At 36.7% G+C, this 17,472-nt stretch overlaps 1 protein-coding gene across 2 annotated transcripts in view; it reads right to left on the minus strand.

The window, feature by feature from the left end:
* Positions 1-17,472, minus strand: part of MARCHF1 (membrane associated ring-CH-type finger 1) — a 222,836-nt gene that overhangs the window by 34,289 nt on the left and 171,075 nt on the right. Inside the window, exons 5-7 of one of the 2 annotated variants that reach the window (XM_059469931.1) lie at positions 13,848-13,898; positions 1,802-1,881; positions 782-1,513 (exon numbers count right to left, since the gene is read on the minus strand). In XM_059469931.1, coding sequence (XP_059325914.1) covers positions 782-1,513; positions 1,802-1,881; positions 13,848-13,898 — 863 coding nt within the window. The remainder of the gene's footprint in view (positions 1-781; positions 1,514-1,801; positions 1,882-13,847; positions 13,899-17,472) is intronic. The other variant, XM_059469932.1, reaches the window with a different exon arrangement.

The raw sequence follows: 17,472 nt of genomic DNA on the forward strand, positions 1-17,472 counted from the left end.
CAGAAGCGGCGAGCTTCATCTCATTTCCAGGGTAAAATGCTCACCTTCTGGTTGCATGCTTCACACCAGGCCATCAGACTGTCAGAGGCCTGCAATTCTAAACTAAAGAGAACTCTTGGTGTTGCTTATTCTTTCCCAAAACTTATTTTACTGCTTATTCTGCACAATCACCCTTTGTACCATTCCAATCCTTGAGAGGGGTGACTGAACTAACAGCCCATACACATTCACAGTGTGGAGGTGTTTGGCAGTGTAAAATCACAGACAAATTATGCCCTGCTAGAGACAATGTTCTCCAGGCACCATCCACTGGCTTCCTGAAATAATGGCAACTCTAAGACCATAAATTAATTTCATATAAGTCATAGAAATATTACATAGGGGGACCAAAGCTGGATTTGAGCTGATCACTTAAGGAAGAAAAGCTCCATATCCCATTGTATTGAGCTATCTGGCATCCTGCTCCATTCTCTGCCTCTGGCTGGAGATTTAAAAAAAACCCAATAATCTGCCAGAGGACAGAGTGGGTCCATCTTCATGGAGCAAAGACAAACATTTGATTCCTTTTTAAGATTATTCTTTTTAAATAAGGGAAGTATCTCTTCACATTGAGATATGCTAACTTCTCTGTAGCATAGGTTCTTTGCTATTTCCTGTGGCCGGCCCAGCCTAGTTTATTACTGAGAAATAGTGACAGAAAGCAGTCAAGGGAAAGGCACTCAGACCGTGGCAGGGAGAAACTCCTCCTAAGAATGTTAAATCCTTCTTATTAGGGACTAACCTGCATACTTCTAAATCATCAGACCAGTCATCATACAACACTGGAGGCTTCTGAGCAGCATGAGGCACCGTGGGCCCTGCCCCAGCAGGTGCTCCATGATCTGGGGCAGCCAGAGCATCACTGCCAGAGCCTGCCTCTGCAAAGGAGTCCTTGGTGTGCCTAAGGAAAGGCACAGGCTGCCGGTCTCTGTGGGAGCTTTTCCCTTTGCTTTTCCCACATTTTCTTGAGGAAATCCTTGCATCCTGAGATGATGCTGAAGACTGTGATTCCTTAAGCCTCGAAATCCTTCGGCGGTGATTTAAAGTAGGATTCTCAGGGTCAGACACCTCTTGTTTCTCTTTTCCCATTGTCCCCAAGGTGACAAGTTCAACAGCATTACCGTTTGAAGACCCATCTTGGTTACTGCATGATCTATTATTTCTTCTCCCTCTCCTGGCCATCCTGGCCTTTTCTCTTGCTCTCCTCCTAGCCTGAGCCCACTGACTCTCATCCGAAGATGATGATGAATCAGATGCGTTCCAGCTGGATCTCGGAGGCTCAGGATGCAATTTACAGTGTCTCCCCTTTCCTTGCTTTTCTGTGTGCTCACCATTGTCTCCAGTCTCTTTTTTCCGCCTAAACCTTCGTTTTATGAGCTTCTTACCACCCAGCTCCCTATTAGAAGGGGCCAGCACCATGACAGGGGTTGCATGCTCAAGCTCATCTTCTGACAAATCATGCAAGGTAGTAGATCTAGACAAAGCAGTAAGCAAAGGAAAGGGATGGAAATGGGAAGGGTGGTGGAAAGAGAAATCACACAGAGAAAAAAAAGAATGAGAATGAGAACATGAATTTTAATAAAAAAACATGAGACTAAAACACAAAAACAAAACCAAAACAAAGAGAGATCAAAAGAAAACTAAAGTCTATGTCAATTATGAATAGGTTAAGTAGAAGCAAGAGCTACATAGCTACATAATATTTAATAAAAGCAACTAACAAGTATCAGCCAGATGAGAGTATATTTTTCTCAGCACATACCTACAAATGTCCTGAGTGGAGGGGCAGACAGATAACCGAGACTGACTCCTGGGAGCTGTTCCTGTTGTAGGACTGCTTGCCTGTTGAAATAAGTTAGACAGTTTGGAATCTTTGTCCATGAAATACATTGCAGATATTTTACTGCTTTGCCACATGATCACAAAATTAAAACAACTGTTTGTGCTGTTCATAGCGCGCTGTTGAACACATAGAAGCTGGCAAAATACAGGAAGCTTGAACAAAAGTGAAACCAATTTGTGGAACTAAGTACGACTGAAGTGTTTGAGCTCTTATTCGCTCATGACTACTTTTTGTCACTGTTTGAGGAAGCAGCTTTCAGCATTTGAATTTTCATTTGGCTCTACTGTAAATGTCTGAAGGGAAAATGTCTGATTTTCTTTTGTGCAGTCAACCAACCATGATGATGCCTTTCCAAATCACGTGAAGTGCATCTGAGATACATTTAGTGATGAAGAACCCAAAGTTAACTTAGGTTGAGTGGACTGATGAAACAGCAGGAAGAATAGAGTGTGTTTTAAAACATTTTCAAGGCAATCAGATCTTCTAGAAAAGCTGAAAATGTTAAGCTGAGATGAGCCAGAAAAATTCAAAGTGCAGGCTGCATCTCTACAGAGCTGATCACGTTCTCAAACAGCAGAAGAGATATAAAAATGTTTAGTATGTGACATTTTGCTCATAAGGTTGTTGCTACAAACTGCAGATTCAGTTACCCAATACTTTCACTGAAAACATATTTTGATGGTGTTAGCTGCAAACCATTTCAATCTGCCTTGCTATCAACTGACAGCAGAACTGTATGGAATCCAAATGTAAATCCACGGCATTGTGATTCTTCAGGATTCCTCACAAGACACAGTATTGTGGGAAGTGGGTTCAATACAAATCACTAAGGCTGTGACCTTCCTGCAGCTGATCAGGGGTATTGGCTTTTACTATGCAACCCCATCCAGCCCATTGTGATCACCACTTCCAAATGCAGACAAAATACTACAAGCCTCACAATTCCACAAGATCGAGCACCAGATGCAAGGGAAGGATGACTATTAAGAAAGAGTACAAAGCAAAAATCAAACAAAGATGTAAAGCCTGTTATCCAAATCTTTTGTACTAGCAAACCAAATTCAGTCAGATAATTGAAATTATTTCTAGCTCAACTTCCACAGATATTTTTGTGGTGTTAAAAAGGTGTTGGAAAATTAGTAGTAAAAGCAAAATAATTATAAACAGCAAGTACCTGCCAACACTTCACTTTTAGCCGAGGTTGTCAATATCCATTCTATTTAATGCATACATCTTTTGGAAACATCAGTCACCCCTATGTGGATTTTTGCTTTTATATGGGTACCAGCTGAGACTTAAGAATAGTGCTTTTGCATGAAAACAATCTTCTAGCTCCTGGAATTCAAGTAACCATTTTTACCTATTGATTAATATCACAAAAGTACACCAAAACCACCAACAATATTACTAATTCTTTACTTCTAGTTCCATGAATGAAAATCAGATATACAACAACTAAGCCAAATGAGCAATTAAATTGATAAATTGACACAATCCTTGTGTTGTAGGTTTTTGCCATGTCTGGATTCACCATCAAAGGAGGAACATTAGTGTGTATACATGCAGTGTCATGCTGGAAGAAAAGGACAAGTATCTGTGAGAGAAATTGTATTCCATATCTCCTCTTCTACAAAAGCAGTATTTCAATTATAAGCATGGGGACAGAGTAGGAGTGTTTCTTACATACATATTGGAAACATATATAGATGTTCCATAGATGCATGGTTGGGTATATAATCTCCTTCCATCTCAGCCTCTGAGATTAGCATTGGGTAATTAGGCATGTCTTAAGCTACTTAATGAGGAAAGATGCAGACATCAGCACCAATAACTAATGCTACTGGGTTACATGCTGCTGCTGCATGAAGAAACATCCCTCCAGACTAAGCCCCAGCGGAAAGACTGGTGAAGAAACCCAGCCCCAGAGCTGAGTGAGGAATCCTGGATTCATGCCTCATGATGTGCTCATTTCTTTTTTCCCCTCACAGCTCCAGGACTGTTACCATTGCTTCTTTTGGGATCTCTGTACTACAGGGGTTTGGCCTAGTCTTAAATGGTGGTCAGGTCAACTCCACACGGTAAAGGGAATTTTTACATCACCTTGCCACAGGCAATACCCTTTGAAGGGATATGGTTAAGCTGGCCCAGCAGCCGTACAGTAGGTCTGCACAAGTTCAAGAAGCTTTCAGCAGCTATTAAAGCAGGAAGCCAGCTAGACAGTTCTTAAGAGAGCTGAAATAAAGCCAAAAACCAAACAAGCTCCTTGAAAAGCTTTTACACTTACGATTTGGAACTGCAGACCAGCAGAAATCTAATTATTTTAAAATAAAAATTACATTATCAGCTTGACTACTTAAATCTTACATTTCACTTTCAACTGTCAAGAGGTCTGGACTGTTTCAGTCCTGCTCAGTCAAATTTACTTTCTAGTTCCCCTGTGCAGGCATGATGCTACATTTAGTTGTACATAACTCATAGGAAAGTTTATTTCCTTCAAAACCAATTTACATAAATATCTTTTACAAAATGAATGCTTTTTGCTTATTTATCTAAGTCCTATTGGAGCAAACATGACAAGTGGCAGGCAAAAAGCCAATGCACCATTTAAGTCTTCACAAACAAAGCATGACAAGTTATATACAAGATAATTCAGATTCTTACTTGTGATCAAATATAATTAATTCAATTTCTACAACTTTGTAACACAATTTTTAATCTACATTATCTAAATTTATATGCATTTATCTACATTAAATTAGCTTTTCATGGTAAAATCATAGATTCATAGAATTCCAGGTTGGATGGGACCTCAAAGATCATCCATTCTAACCTTTCTTGGCAAAAGCACAGTGTGGACAACATGTCCCATCACCCCGTCCAGCTGAATCTTAAAAATGTTTTCATGGAAAAAAAAAATGAACTGATGGAGTGAATTCTAAAACCAAAAAGGTTGATGCTCTGATATTAATTTTCTGATGTTGATTTGTGTCCCTCACAGGAAATGGAGGCCCTTATTTTGTAAATAGGGCCTTTGTAAATGAAATAGAAGTGGAAGGACCTGCTAATGTCAGGTCTCTCCTTGCTAACACATGTCAAATGAATTTAATAATTCACATCTAGATGAGCTGTTTTTAAGAACCTGTAAATTTCAACTCAGTTGACTGCCTAGTCCCTTTACTTTTTCATCCTACCCTGTTCTGACAGCAGTAACTGTATCTGCTTTCTGCTACCAGCACTGCCTCTAGGTTTACCCCAATTCTTTTGGCAATACTCCCTCTTTGCCATTTCTTTTACAAACCTTACATCCCAAACTAATTTTAAAAATTTAAATAATAATATCTCTTAAAGTCAGTCTGAGAGCAAAGATATCTAGAGGGGCATAAAGGGTAGTGTGTTTACAGAGGAAATTGTGTATTTTTCAAGGCATATCTGACAAACCAGAACATGATAATTTGAATATATTCTGCTTACATCTTATCAGTCCCACTCTTTTGGGAATGCATATGCAGCAGATGTTGGAAACAGTCTCAAGCAGACAGATCTTATTGCTGTAATTGCCATCCCATTGCTATTTTGCTATACAGCACACTGAATATTTTGAGATACTGTATTTAGTCAATAGAGGGATCAGACTGATGATGAGGACTCCAATTCCACCTGGGAGGCTGAATAACAGTTATTTTTTTTAATAGTATTCCTTGAATGAATGTCTTCTTCAGACAGGTATATTGTACAGCTCACTGGAATGGGAAAACTAAACAAGCACTGTACTAATTTTATCATAACAAATTACATCAGTAGCAGAATTAAATGTGGTAATTCAAAATAAAGCTGTCTCTCAATTAATTTATAAGCAAGGCAGCTCATTTCTCTATGCCATCAACACAAGGAAGAGGTCTAAGGGAAAATGCCAACTCCAGCTGATCAGGTCTGGCATTTCAAAAAGATTTTTAGGAGAGAGAGATTTCCCAGTCACCACCTTCTGCTGCCTCGGCCAGTTTAGATGAACTCTCTTGTCAAGGATTTGCAATTCAATTAACAGACATGACAGGGCACTCATCCATAATTATTTTTGGTATGTTGGCAGTGTGCTTTTCAAGCAGAATACTGGTAAATACAGAGTTTTCAGGATAAGTGAGATGATAATCACTTACCCAACAAAAAGGGACTTCAGTGTCACACACGTGTCTGTGTTAGAAAACCAGCAAAGACAGAAACGGGGTACAGAAATAAGTACAACTGGTGAACACAGTAATAATTTCAAATCAAGGCTACCTTTACTTAAGTGTTCAGGATCTGGTAGAAGTTTCCAGAAAATAAATTAAGTTAAAACTAAAATTAAGGATAAAATAAAATAAAATAAAATAAAATAAAATAAAATAAAATAAAATAAAATAAAATAAAATAAAATAAAATAAAATAAAATAAAATAAAATAAAATAAAATAAAATAAAATAAAATAAAATAAAATGGGGGAAAAAAGGTCATTAGAGGCCACCTATTGCTTAACCTGCATGTTGAAACTAGTGCAAGAACATGAGTCAAGTTGTGGTCTTCCTAAGAGCACAGAAGGGATCTGCTTCAGCTTAACAGAAAAGCTGAGTAAAAGCAGATTCTAGAAGTGCAAAGAATCACATAGTAAGGGAGTGAAACTTTAAATTGAAAAAGCAGATGATGTAATGGACAGCTTATATAAAATGGCCTCACAGCTATCACCAGAAAGGGCAATGAATCCTCTTGTGTCTCTCTTCTGAACAGAAGCATTTCCAAAAGCTGGTCAACCTACAACACTGCTGAAGAAGAAAGCTGCAGGCAATTGATGGGTGATAGGGCAGACAGGGAACATGTCTAATGCTTTTATTCCCCTGCTGAGTTTGCTCTAGTAGCAGTGATGCATCACAGAGTGCTCCAGATCCCATCAGCCGTTATAGTTAAAAAGCTGAAACTCTATTGTATTTGAAAAACAGCACACAAAGGAATGGATCCTTTAGAAGATCAGAGCAGTTTGTCTGGCTTTAAGCTCAGCAGGAGACCCAGTCTGTGTATTTTGATCTGAAAATTTCTGCTTTGTAAACAACGTAACATTCTGCAGAAAACATCCACCTTTATGAACTTTAATGTGGACATCTCCTCAGGTCTAAAAAGTTCCAAAACATGATGAAGGTGACCTAACGTGGGTGTTATTTTACAAGCTCGGTCTTGATGGCAACTGAAATTTGTGTGCAGGGGTTTGGGAGAGGGGATTTCTGCGTTTTGGCTTGTTTGGCTGTTATGTTTATCTTTTCTTTATTTGTTTCTTCATGATAGAGTTCTTGCTTTGTGCTCAGATTTCAAAGTTGTTTTTAATCTGATTGATGTCTTTACAGCAACTGTTACATTAATTACTAACTGAATTTCTGTTAAATTATCTTTCATAGATTTTCTTTTTCAGTAACTTATTCCTTGCACAATTCTTCCCTAAACCTTTTCTTTCTCTCCTTTCCCTCCTTTCACCTGCCTCTGAAGAGAAGGAATTAAGGGAAAAGTAACACAGAAGGAAGGAGCAGAAAAATCGTTTGGATTCTGCCAAACAACACCATTCAGCACCTTTAAAAGTCAGTATGATTATGTTATAAAGTAGTTTGAAATCTAAAATCAAAATTGCAAATGGCAAATCCATACTATCATTTAAAAAATGAAGCAAACGAGTAATTACAGCTTTAACTTGTAAATTCAATCAGCTTGTTTAAGTTGTTTTCTCCTGCTTTACTAATCTATGTTCATCTTTAGTTTCAAGGTACAGGTTCAACTAAAAACCCCACTTTTTCTATAGGCATAGAAGCACAGCTAGCTAAGCTTTGAATTATCAGATGGATTATAGTATGTAAAAGTCTTTGTATCACAGCCACACAGTATTTTTCATTCATGAGTCTCTTCAAGGATGCATCTTTCTAGTCACTAACACTTTCTTAATAAAAATGTTTCATATTTCTTAAAAAAATATAGGTAATTGGAAGAAAGGATGTGCCAGGTTTTATACAAAAGGTGCAGAGCCATGAGATCAGCAGCTTTTGACTGTCTGGAAGGAGCTAAATGGAAATTTAGCCTATAGGAAAGGTGAAGCACAAAACCTGCATTTTCTTTGTTACTGGATTTTGCAGCACTTTATGTCTAAAGGTAGGCAGTACTCAGAGAACCATTTAGAATGTCTGTTCCAAAGAGGGCATCTGCTTTCACACATCCCTCTATCTGCAAGACTGAAACCCTCAAAACATTCCTATAATCTAAACAGCTTTCACTCAGATGACATTCCTGCCATGCTCTCACAAGTGAATGGGAGTGCACACACCCACCATGTTCCTCCTTGGGTCTGGTGGACTGTGCAGGAGACAGACTGGATGAAATCCCATCTGTGAGGATACCATTCTTATGCTTGAACAACCTCATTCTGCTGTGTATTTGATGTCTATTTATTCCAGCCCTAAGGGAGGAGGGAAGCCTAAATGTGCCCAAGCAAAAGAGTTGTAGTAAGATTATTGAGATTACTAAACTGAAAGAAGTGAAACCCCAAGAATGCATCATTGTGAAAAACAAGATATTGATTTTTATGAAGTACAATAAACATAAAACTGCATGACTCCCCTAATTTTTACCACTGTAGAAACAAAGTTTGCTTAACTGAATTTGTTTTGAGGACAAATATGCAAAATGTGCTTCTGAGTGCCATGGTGAAAAAACAAATACCATGCAAAGATTTCCAGAGTATATATGTAACAGGTATGTTACAGATCATAATTGCTATTTATAATTATGGAAGTAATTAATTATATATAATAAGCATATGCAGTGACTTGCATACTCCATTTACTAAAAACAAATCAAAGCTGCATCTGTACGATATTGGCTAGCACAGGATAGGACTGAATTCTCTGATAACAGAAATTAAGTGAGCGTGTATAAAAACATAAAAACTGTGGCACAACACATTCCACACATATTTGCAGTTTTATCTGGGTGTGTCAAGATGTGAACTATTATCTGTTGGTTGTCCCCATGTATTTAATACCATCACATAGGCATGCAATTTCATTCAGTTCAATTTTCAGGCAGACTCAGGTAAATTCTGCTGCCATGCCTTTTGTTAAGCTTATTGTAAACAAAGAATAAATTGTATGGACAAACCATAAAGCATTCTCTATACATGGAAATCAAACATTCATATCTAGGAGTTTTAAAAAACACAGCTACTATGCAATGGATCTACTTCTAGTCTTTGGTTTTCTGCCCTTTTTTTGTGTTCAAAATGAATTCTGTTCTAATGAAGAAAATCTTTTCACTAACTTGTTTACTTTGCATTGTTGTTTTCAATAAATGAGAGCTAAGTGCTAGGTTAGTCTTCAGCTTTCATAAAAATGATTCTGTTTATGAGCAAGAAGAATGACTTGATGACTAATGTGACATTTATACTCACATTTTAATGCCAGTTTTGTATACATCATATTATCTACTGTAAAAGCACTTATGAAGGCTGACATTTTATGCCTTACAAGAGCAAGGACTTTTTTCTTGATTTGTTTTCTTTTTTGAAAGCCCTAAGTTTTCCCTCATCTACTCACTACAGTAATCTAGAACATACACTAACATACACTTGGAAAGGATGGAGCTTTGTGGTTCCTTGAAATAAAGCAGCCACCAATCTGGAAGAGAATTTTCACTTGTGTTTAGCATGAAATTGGCAAAGAACAGTAAGAACTATGGATCAACTTGGAGCATTGCAGCTGCCTGCAGCAAAACATAAAGGGGTCACACAACTGGTCTTTAGGATTCAGTCATGAAACAGATTATCTTGGAAATGCTGCAATCCTGGTACTGGCAAACAAAGTCCACGGTAAAAACTTGTTTCAAAAGAACACTGAAGTTCCTTTATGTCTTTTTCACCATGAAACCTACCAGGAGATATTATGTGCTCTCTGTTGGTGTCACTGCCTTAGACATGGTGATGTTTGGCCACTACAAACACTTACAGTGTGTAATAGTGAGTTTTGCCTCAAGCTGGGTAAACCATCCAAATTGCAACATAGGTCTCTTCATACAATCACCTCATACACAGAGAGGATGAAATAGCTGAGAATATCAAAACCCATTTAAAAGATTATTCAATTTTAATGGAAGAGATTAAATGGTAATTTATAACTATTATAAATATTGTATTACTTACTACTATTATACTATCACTGTTATTATTATAAGTATTATAAATAATACAGAATTTGATGCCCAGTTTGTGAATTTTCTTTCAAAGTCACAAACTGAGTGATTCAAATCAACAATCAATACATTAGAAACAATAAATTTTTCATCTAGATTAGCATCCTGGTGCCTTTTGGTTTTCATTTGTATCTTATTGAGAGGAACCTCACCCGACAAAAGAAATCAGAAATTGCTAACATAGAGTAAAAACTGTTATTTCCTTCTTTCTTTCCCCTATTGCTACTCATATTCTAAATTACTCATGTGAATATTATCACACAGAATATTCCAAAACAAGCACCTCACTTCCTGATGTAACTCAACAGAGTTTTATTAGATGGAAGCTTCAGAGACTTGTAAATAAAAAGTGTTCTAACACCTGCTCCAGGCTTTTGAGAAGTAATTGAGGCAAATCAAAATTCAGGCAATTTGCTCCAAGCCTGATTTTCTCCGTACTGAAAAATAAGCCCAAGGTTCCCATCAGAGAATTTTAGATCTTGCTGCTGAGATACTATCCTTCTCTAATGAGCTCTTGAATCATAATTAACATACAGGAAGATAATTACAGTGTTTTAGAAACATTTCTTCCATAAAGCATTTTAACATAACCAGGCAGCCTCAGAAATACGTATAGAGCATAAAGGCTACAGACTGTAACTCAGACACAAAATTTGTTCCACTGGCTAACCACACCAGAAAACAATGAATCCACCAGATCCTTCTCTGACTACCCTTCCTCTTAAATTATACATCTATTTAGGAAGACATAAGAATTTTAATGAAAGAAGTTACAGTGCACAGAAAACTAAGCAATGGCAAATAGGTAATGATCAAGGTCAAGTTTTTAATTTACCTAAATTTTAAACACATGCAGATAGGTTAACAGCAACTCTGAAATCCAGAACATTGAACAATACTATTTCTTACAAAGAATAATTAAGTTCCTTCTCTGCCAGCAACAGAAGAAATAGGTAGGAAAAAAGTCTAATGCTTAAAAATATAGTAAGAATTTAAAATTATGACAGCTGGTTCATAACTCACTTTTCCAAGTGTTTCATATTTTTCTTTATGTGCATAGTTTTCTTTATGTAGACAGGTTTTGAAAGCCATAACTACTAACTTGGGCTACACTTTGTCAATACAAGATAATGTGAAATACAGAAAATTCAAAATATGAGTTAATAATCTAGTTATTAAATTATTAATCATATCTAATTAAGTGCTAGCAGGGCAGAACGCAAAAAGATTGTTTATTTATTGATTGATTGCACAGGAAATATCTAGGTTATTACCAGAAGTGCAGCAAAAATTAGGCACTGATACATTTTCCTAATTGTCTCTGATAGGGAAACTATCAGAAGCGGTTGCTTTTGGAGCTTCAAGGCAGTATTTTTGACATAAATAAATAAAAATTTGAGGTGAATGAACAAATTCTTAGGTTGCTGTTCACTGAAGAGAGCCACAGATGTCAGACAAATATTTTAAGTTTTTTTCTTTCATTTGCCTTAAATAGTCTGTCACTGAAATCCTTCCCAGAAAATGACATGCAATAAGAAAAGTCCTTGCAACATGCTAAACTTCTACACTCTCAACAGACTGCAAAAGTCAATGGTAAAATTGAGGTGTTGATCTCCACACACACACACATCCACCCGTCTTGGGAATGTTTGATTGTAAAATCTCTTGACTGAATAGATTATACTAACCAGTATGTGTAAAATACCAAATCAAAACCATTCCTTCTCATTATAACTAGATAAGACATCTTCAGTGTTCAACAATTCAGTTTAATCTGTAATACCACAAAATTCAGACTTAAAATTCATGTACCTAGCATGCAAAATTGCCCAAGCATACACGGCAAACCTCAGGTGTCCTCTCTAAATAAACAAGAGCATTATGAAACATGAATCTGCATTTACAGAATCTATGCTGTATTTCATTTCACAAATAGCTAAGTACAAAATCCAGTGGTATCTGCTCTGGGGGAGGAGCTCTACATCCAGCTAAGGGTGGAATACGCAAATTAAAATATAATTCCATTTGATCCTTTTTAACTTACACATACAGGCAAATGAAAACAGTCAAAGACAGTGTTTTGATGACACTAATTCATAGCTTTACATAAAGACTATCTAATTTTTCTGCCCATTGAAAGTTTTGTTGTGTCCAAGATCTGACATTGCACAGAACTCAGATCTTGCCTTTGGCATGTAGTTTATCTGGCCTAGAAGCTTTCATCCTTGTTTTGAGGTGGAGTATTTTTTACTATCACTTTCTGCCATGCAATATTAACATGCAAAGTCAGGCGTTTGCTTTTCTATGTATACACATACATATGAAAACCTGTTTTAGAAAAAAAGCATTTTAAGTCAGACAACAAACAAAACTGGAATTCCAATCAAATGGCATTCAGCATTGGAAAAACTTTACTGGCAGGTAGCTTCAGAAAAAAAATTGATTCAAAACAATGCATGATGCTATACTTCAGAAAAAGATAAAGTGCATGACTGAAAAATTGTGAGTTTAACTTGCAACTAAAACCAGAGCAAATATCACTTTCTAATAAACAACTATACTGATTTCTGCAGAAATCCCTTCAAAATACATGTTAGTCGCTGGCAAGTTTCTCATGTCAGTGAATATATTTATGCTTTGTCACAGCGCAACCCATGCACCTGTCTTCAAAAAAAGCAGAGAAAGTAATATCAATTCATAATAGATTTACAGTAACTATTGCTAAATATAGGCTTTTAAAAATAGTAATTAAAATAATACAATTCCTGGTGATAGAGTTTGTAAGTATATATCTATATGATTTCTAAGGATAGGCAGTTAACCCAGAAGAGTTTCAGCCGTATCTACAGCAGGCTGGATATATTCTACTTCTTTTCCCTTGTAAGAGAGCAGAACCTCGCATGGAACTAGCATTTTAACTTAAAATCACAGTTGGCGTTTGCTGTCATTTTTTTTGTTTTATGCTCTGAGAAGAAAAAAGTTTTACAGTGGGTACCCCAAAGACAAAAATATTTTGTGAAGAGGTTTAAGGATACAGTGCTTGCCCTAAATGCAACATATTTAAAACCAAACATAATACATGGCAGATGTTTAGGCCTGGATTAAAAAAAAAAAAAAAAAAATTATCTTTTGCCTCCTGTACATCCCGGCTTTTTGGCATAAATTTCAGCCACATCTGAACCAAAAATACAGAGAAAAGGGGGTTAAAACCAAAGAACTTCAGTAAAAATCACATTTTGCCTTTTCTAAAGTTTCCCTTCTCTTTCCTAAAAAGCAAAAAATATCTAGATGTAAAGTCCTGGCTTCAGTGAACCATATATCCCTGTGAAAGGAATTCAGAATTCAGCCTGAAATGAACACAGATTTATAGCTTTGCATATTACACCTGTTATTATTTGGGTAGGGCAGGAGGAGAAAAAGAAAATAGTAATTTTATCTTAAGCTGAAGTGCTAAGGTAACATTAAACACTTGGGGAAAAGAGGTGAAAAAAGTGTATTAATTTATTTGCTTAGTATTGTTATTACATATTTTACAGTAATGACCAAAAGTATGATGGAGTTTACAGGGTAACCATAATGTTCAGCAGCAAAACTTAAAATCTGGTTCTTATGAATAAATAAAATACTGCATAATGAATATAATGCATTAAAGTACTGTTTTATATTTAATTACCTAGTTTTCTTTAAATTCCAGAAAAAGAAAATAGAATTCCCATACCTTTGAAATATTACTTGATCGACTTGTGGAACGCCCTGGGGATTTTTCATTCTGGAAAACAAAATTAAAAGATGAAAAAATTTTATGTAATTTTAATTTTATTTAATCTTTTCTGTGATTGTGACTGCACAGAGGTTCTCTTCCTCTATTTTTCTTCAGTTTGGCGACTGACTGCACAATGGAAGACAGTTCAAGAAATAAACCAGCACAATAGTCTTGCAAATTACATGAATAGAAGTGTTTAAAAAGTTCTGTAAGAATTTATTGCTAGCATATAATTATTGTTGGTTTATTTTGCAGTTTTTCAGAAAAAACATTTTGAGTCAAAGCTTAAGGAATCATCAGAGCTTCTCATGAAAACTGGTACTTCTGTATGAAAACAAATGTTCAATCACAAAAATTTCCCAGTTACACTGAACATACACCTGCTTGAAAAAAAAGTAGAATTTATTCTTTAGGCAAATTAGCTGTACTAGATGATTTCCTGGACAGATATGTTCTGAGAAAAACAAATTGTGATCATGCAGAGATGCAGTTCAGTTCAACATCTACTCCTCCATCCCCTCTCACTCCTGCAAACAACACACACACAAACCAACACCACAGGCTGAAGTGTATGAATAAAGTGTATAGCAAAAGCTACATTTCCACAGCACATGGTTGTTGTGGGTTTTTTTTTAGCAACCCAAAGGAGGGAGTGGAGAAGGGGTTAAAAAATTTCTTCAGTATTTACACTTCCCTGGCAATTGATTCAGCTTCATTTACACTGAAAAGTTAAGACATTTCAGAAACAGGGCTCGTCCTCTTAGTAAATCCATGCATCTTAAGAGAATCATGAAAATATTTTTCTCAGCACTTGGGGATGTAGGTTCAAACACTCAAATGAAACATTCACATCACTCATCAAGCCTGATTTTTACCCAGAAGGAGCTGAACTAGGTATCATGTGCATAAGTCTGTCAGATAACCTGCTTGGAGGAACAGGGTGACAAAACCCAAAGCAGAGCTTTTGCTTCTGCAGCTTTATTTGCAATTCATGCATCATGCAAACACATACATGCACACATGTCCACAAGAGGCTTTCAACATGACTATGACCCATCTCTCCTCAACATGTATTCAATTAAACGACACAAAAATACTGAAGGTGCCAGCTACCAAAGACTCAATTTCCTCCTCAATTAATGCATGTCTAGTCTACAAATTAGTATTTCCCCAAGACTTTGTGGCACAGAACAGTTTTGTATTGGCAAAAATGACCAAAAAGAAACATCAGGCAACTCATCAGCAAGCATCTAGAACAAAAACCTCCACTTTTATTTGTCATTTTTGTAGTAAAAAAGCCACTTTGCTCTTAACCCCAGTAAGCACATCCATATGAAAAAATAGTTTTAAAACTATGTGCTTCATATACTTATGTATCTTTCTTCCTCCAGACTTTAGGTGGCTTATGTTTTTATTCCATTCCTCAGTGCCATCACATTTTTCTGGACTGCAAACATAAATATCCTGAATTATTTCTCTTTCTACTTTATCTTCACTAGCACTAAGTAGCACAATGGCCACTTGTCATCAAAACCAATGCTGAGTTCCCTGACCACAGAGCACTCTACATTTTATTCTATAATAGAAACTAAATCGCAGGACTTAACAACCTTCAGGTTTGTTTGTCACTCTTTTTTTTTTTTTTTGAAGAACAATTTAGAAAAAATAAATTCTTCAAGGTATACATCCATTTCTCACATTTTGTCCTTGATGCTGGGCCCACTTTGAACAAGGATGTGGAGTAGATGATCCTTCCTGACCTGAAGTATCCTGTGATTCAAATATTACTTCTGTGGTATATTATCCACTGTAGCTTTGGTAATAAATTCATAATTGCTTATCCTTTCTCAATGACATTAAATGTATACAGTTCTGAATGTCTGCATTTATATCCATAGAAAATACACTTTGGATATTCTGGGTACATCATTTAGAGTAGCTCTGCTTTGACCTCAAAAAAATAGAAGTTATGGACCCATGAAATTAGTTCCCATTTTGTGGTTAGAAATTATGAACATGGATCACAGCTGAGAAACTCTCTACTAAAAGCATGCAGCCTTTATTGTCCATCTCTTGGACTAAAAAACACATTGTATTCTCTGACAGCATAGTGAACCCTGGAACTCCAACTTCTTTTCTTTCAACAATCCATCATTCAAGATTCATTTTCAAAATCTGTTCCTTGACTACAGCTCTCTCTCCAGGCTTTTTACATGATTCATTCTTCTTTCTGGCACATTATCTCCTTCGCTTGGGATACAACAAGATTCTGACTCTCCAACTGCAAATTCACAGCATCCACAGTCTGCAAAGTACTGCTCATACACTGAATCGTCTAAACTGAGACAAAGAGTGCTGTCTCAACAGTTTTTTGGAAAAAAAAAAAGAAATAAATTTAATCATCATTACTAGGTTCAGGCATTTCAAGGTGATTTATCATGAAACCCACAATATAAATAGAACAAAAAGTGTTGCACTAAATTACAGTACATAAATCAAATACAGAATTCCTCATTGAAGTTCCTATTCAACTTGCACATCTATTCATACAACAAAAGAACAGAATAGGAAAGTTATGGCAAAATCACTTTTGAAATGTGTCATTAAAGTGTGCCTGTGTGCTTCTGTTTTAATGATTTATGTTTACAAAGAACTCACATTGTTAAGAATAATTGATTTTTGTTATAACTTGGTGAAAAAGAAATGCAGAATCCTTTCCCTACAAGCTTGTTAAACTGTAAGATTTTTTTTTTGTTTTTGCAAAGATTCCATATTAATTTACATTTTAAAAAGCTAACAACGAAACATAGAATATGCTGAGTTGGAAGGGACCCACAAGGATCATCAAGCCCACCTCCTGGACCAGCACAGGACGTCCCAAGAGTCACACCATGAACCTGACAGCACTGTCTAAACGCTTCTTGAGCTCTGTCAGGCTGGTGCTGTGACCACTTCCCTGGGGAGCTGTTGCAGCGTCTGATCACCCTCTGGGTGAGGAACCTTCTCCTGAACCTGAACCCAAATATCTCCTGACACAGCATCAGACCATTCCCTCAGGTCCTGCCACTGTCACCACAGAGCAGAGATCAGTGCCTGCCCCTCCTGTGCCCCTCACAAGGAAGTTGTAACTGCAGTGAGGTCTCCCCTCAGTCTCCTCCAGGCTGTTCAGCCCAAGTGACCTCAGCCCCTCCTCATATGGCTTCTCCTCAAGGCCCTTCACCATCCTTGACGCTCTCCTTTGGACACTCTCTAATGCCTTAGTATCTTTTTCACATTGCAGTCCCCAAAACTGCACACAGGACTCAAGGTGAGGCCACAGCACTGCACAGTAGAGGAAAGACAACCAAAGGTTTCAACCAAAGACATATATATTCAAATATTTATACATATTTTTGTGCATCAAGGAAATCAGATTCAATTTCCTTCATCTTTGAATCAGATTATTTCAAAGAAAATAGCATTCAGCTTTTTAGAATTACACATCTCAGCAGGAATTATTTACTGTCTGTAGAGAGCATTTTTCATTTCTGGGACTGAGTTTTCTAAATTCACATACACACATAGTCCTGGCTCTTGAGCA

This window comes from Ammospiza nelsoni, chromosome 4 (assembly GCF_027579445.1).
Source record: "Ammospiza nelsoni isolate bAmmNel1 chromosome 4, bAmmNel1.pri, whole genome shotgun sequence".
NCBI classification, from domain to species: Eukaryota; Metazoa; Chordata; class Aves; order Passeriformes; family Passerellidae; genus Ammospiza; species Ammospiza nelsoni.